Source organism: Mollisia scopiformis (assembly GCF_001500285.1).
Source record: "Mollisia scopiformis unplaced genomic scaffold LY89scaffold_34, whole genome shotgun sequence".
In the NCBI taxonomy this organism is placed as follows: Eukaryota; Fungi; Ascomycota; class Leotiomycetes; order Helotiales; family Mollisiaceae; genus Mollisia; species Mollisia scopiformis.
In genome coordinates, this window is record NW_017263614.1 from 601,901 (window position 1) to 603,786 (window position 1,886).

The window sequence follows — 1,886 nt, forward strand, 5'->3', positions numbered from 1 at the left end:
CCTATTCACCCCCCATTCCTTTATTCTTAGCCCTCACCTCCTTATCCTCACTCACTCCTCACACTCAACTTCTTACCCTTATTTCCAACTACCCTCACTCTCAACCCACTCCCACCCTCATTTCCACCCACTCGAGTCACTTTACACTATAACATACTAAAAGTTTCACTAAAAGTTAGAGTTCTCGTTTAATAACTTTTTTAAAATTTAGGCTAAAGTCTAAAACTTAGTCTCCCCCTCACTTGTATATACTCACCCTCCGCCCTCTCCTTTTCCTTCTTTCTTTCTCTCCTTTAAACACCATAACTAGGTAAAAATGTAAGTCTCACCCTCTCTCTCACCCTCTCACTCCATCATCAAATTATTTACCAGAACCTATTAGAGTTTATCAGCTTTTGAGTTTGAGGTAAGCTCTGGAGTGGGGCCTAGGATTTAAAGTGAAAACAAAATTTGAGGTGAATATTAGAATAGCGCCCAGGATTTGAGGTGAGGTGAGTACTGGAGTGGCGCCCAGGGATTTTGGTTAGCATGCCCGATTTTTAATTTAATCTTAAACTCGTGATTAACGCCCTGTTCAAGCGCGAACCTTCTAGTTTAGTAGGAGATTGATATTGATTGATTGATCCGTTGATTTATGCTATTCAAGTCCAGGGGGGTGTCACCCTGGGATAGTTGGCCTCTAGAAGTCTAAATAATTTAATATCATCGTACTTATCTGCCCGGCTTTTGAGGGCGGAGCCGGTCGCACAAGTCAATCGGTCGGTCAGAAAGTTAAGGCTCTGCGGCAATGGCTGCTAAGCGAAGAGCCTCAACAACCTCGAATATCCTCACTTTGACCCAGATTCAAAGCCCTGAATCAACGCCAGAGCTTCCAGCACTTATATGGGAGATCCTATTGGCGAAGCCAACTAGCTCCACGCAGTGACGCCCGGCGAGGCCCTCGGAGAGCCATCCTGGGAAGGCCTGCGCAGGCCACAAGATCTCATGCCCGTCTCCGTCCCATTCCGTTCATCAGATCAGATCGCGCAATCCACCCTTACTAGCACATTATCGATATCGAAACGTTGACAATCACTCAAATTGCCCCATCTCAGCGTTCATTCAGGATGTTGGCAACACGTAGTCGTCAGATATGCTCTCGCGGGATCTCGATGTGCTCTCTCAGGAATCCTTTACTTGTTCCCAACGTCTTCTACAGCTCATATCAACGTCGACTCTTCAACCCTTCATTCAAACCTACCCTTCCAGAAAGGTCGTGGGACAGCCATATCCATATTATCGACCCCGAGAAGTATCCGCTCCCCAAAAGTGTCAAGCCTCCCCAAGAAGCGACAATGGGCCAAGCACTTGCCAACGCTGAACAGCTTGGATTGCCGAACATGGTGTTTGTCCAGTTATCTACATACGGCAACGATAATACCTGGGTTTTAGATGCTCTAAGAGAAGTCGGGCCTGCTAGAGGTCGTGGTGTCGTTGCATTCGATTCGGAACATGTCGATTCTCAGACTCTTCAACAATGGCATGATCTTGGTGTTCGAGGCGTCCGACTCAACCTTAAATCGGCTAAAACTGTCTTATCGAAAACCGAAATCCAGACCGTACTACGCAAGTACGCCGAAAAACTGCGGCCGATGAAGACGTGGTCGATCGGGTTGTACGCTGACATGGAGGTACTTGATCACGTTCAACCATTGGTGTCCGAACTCCAGGTGAAGTTCGTGCTTGAGCACTTCGCTTCTCCAGCAAGCTTGCCATTGGACCCGGCCCAGCAGCCAGGTTGGGATGCTCTGAACAGCATGATGGAAGACCCCCGCGTTTACGTGAAAATTTCCGCACCGTATCTGTATTATATTTAAATTAATTATTTTTTTTTATTAAAAAAGTTT

At 46.6% G+C, this 1,886-nt stretch overlaps 1 protein-coding gene across 1 annotated transcript; it reads left to right on the forward strand.

The window, feature by feature from the left end:
* Positions 1-806: 806 nt before the first annotated feature.
* LY89DRAFT_691417 (uncharacterized protein) lies at positions 807-1,886 on the forward strand. The gene has a single exon (XM_018216315.1). It carries the CDS (start codon positions 1,152-1,154, stop codon positions 1,854-1,856), a length of 705 nt encoding a protein of 234 aa, XP_018062498.1. The 5' UTR covers positions 807-1,151; the 3' UTR covers positions 1,857-1,886.

Bases quoted from the DNA above. Each gene is read 5' to 3' on its own strand.
- LY89DRAFT_691417 (XM_018216315.1), top strand. From the start codon at position 1,152: ATGTGCTCTCTCAGGAATCCTTTACTTGTTCCCAACGTCTTCTACAGC.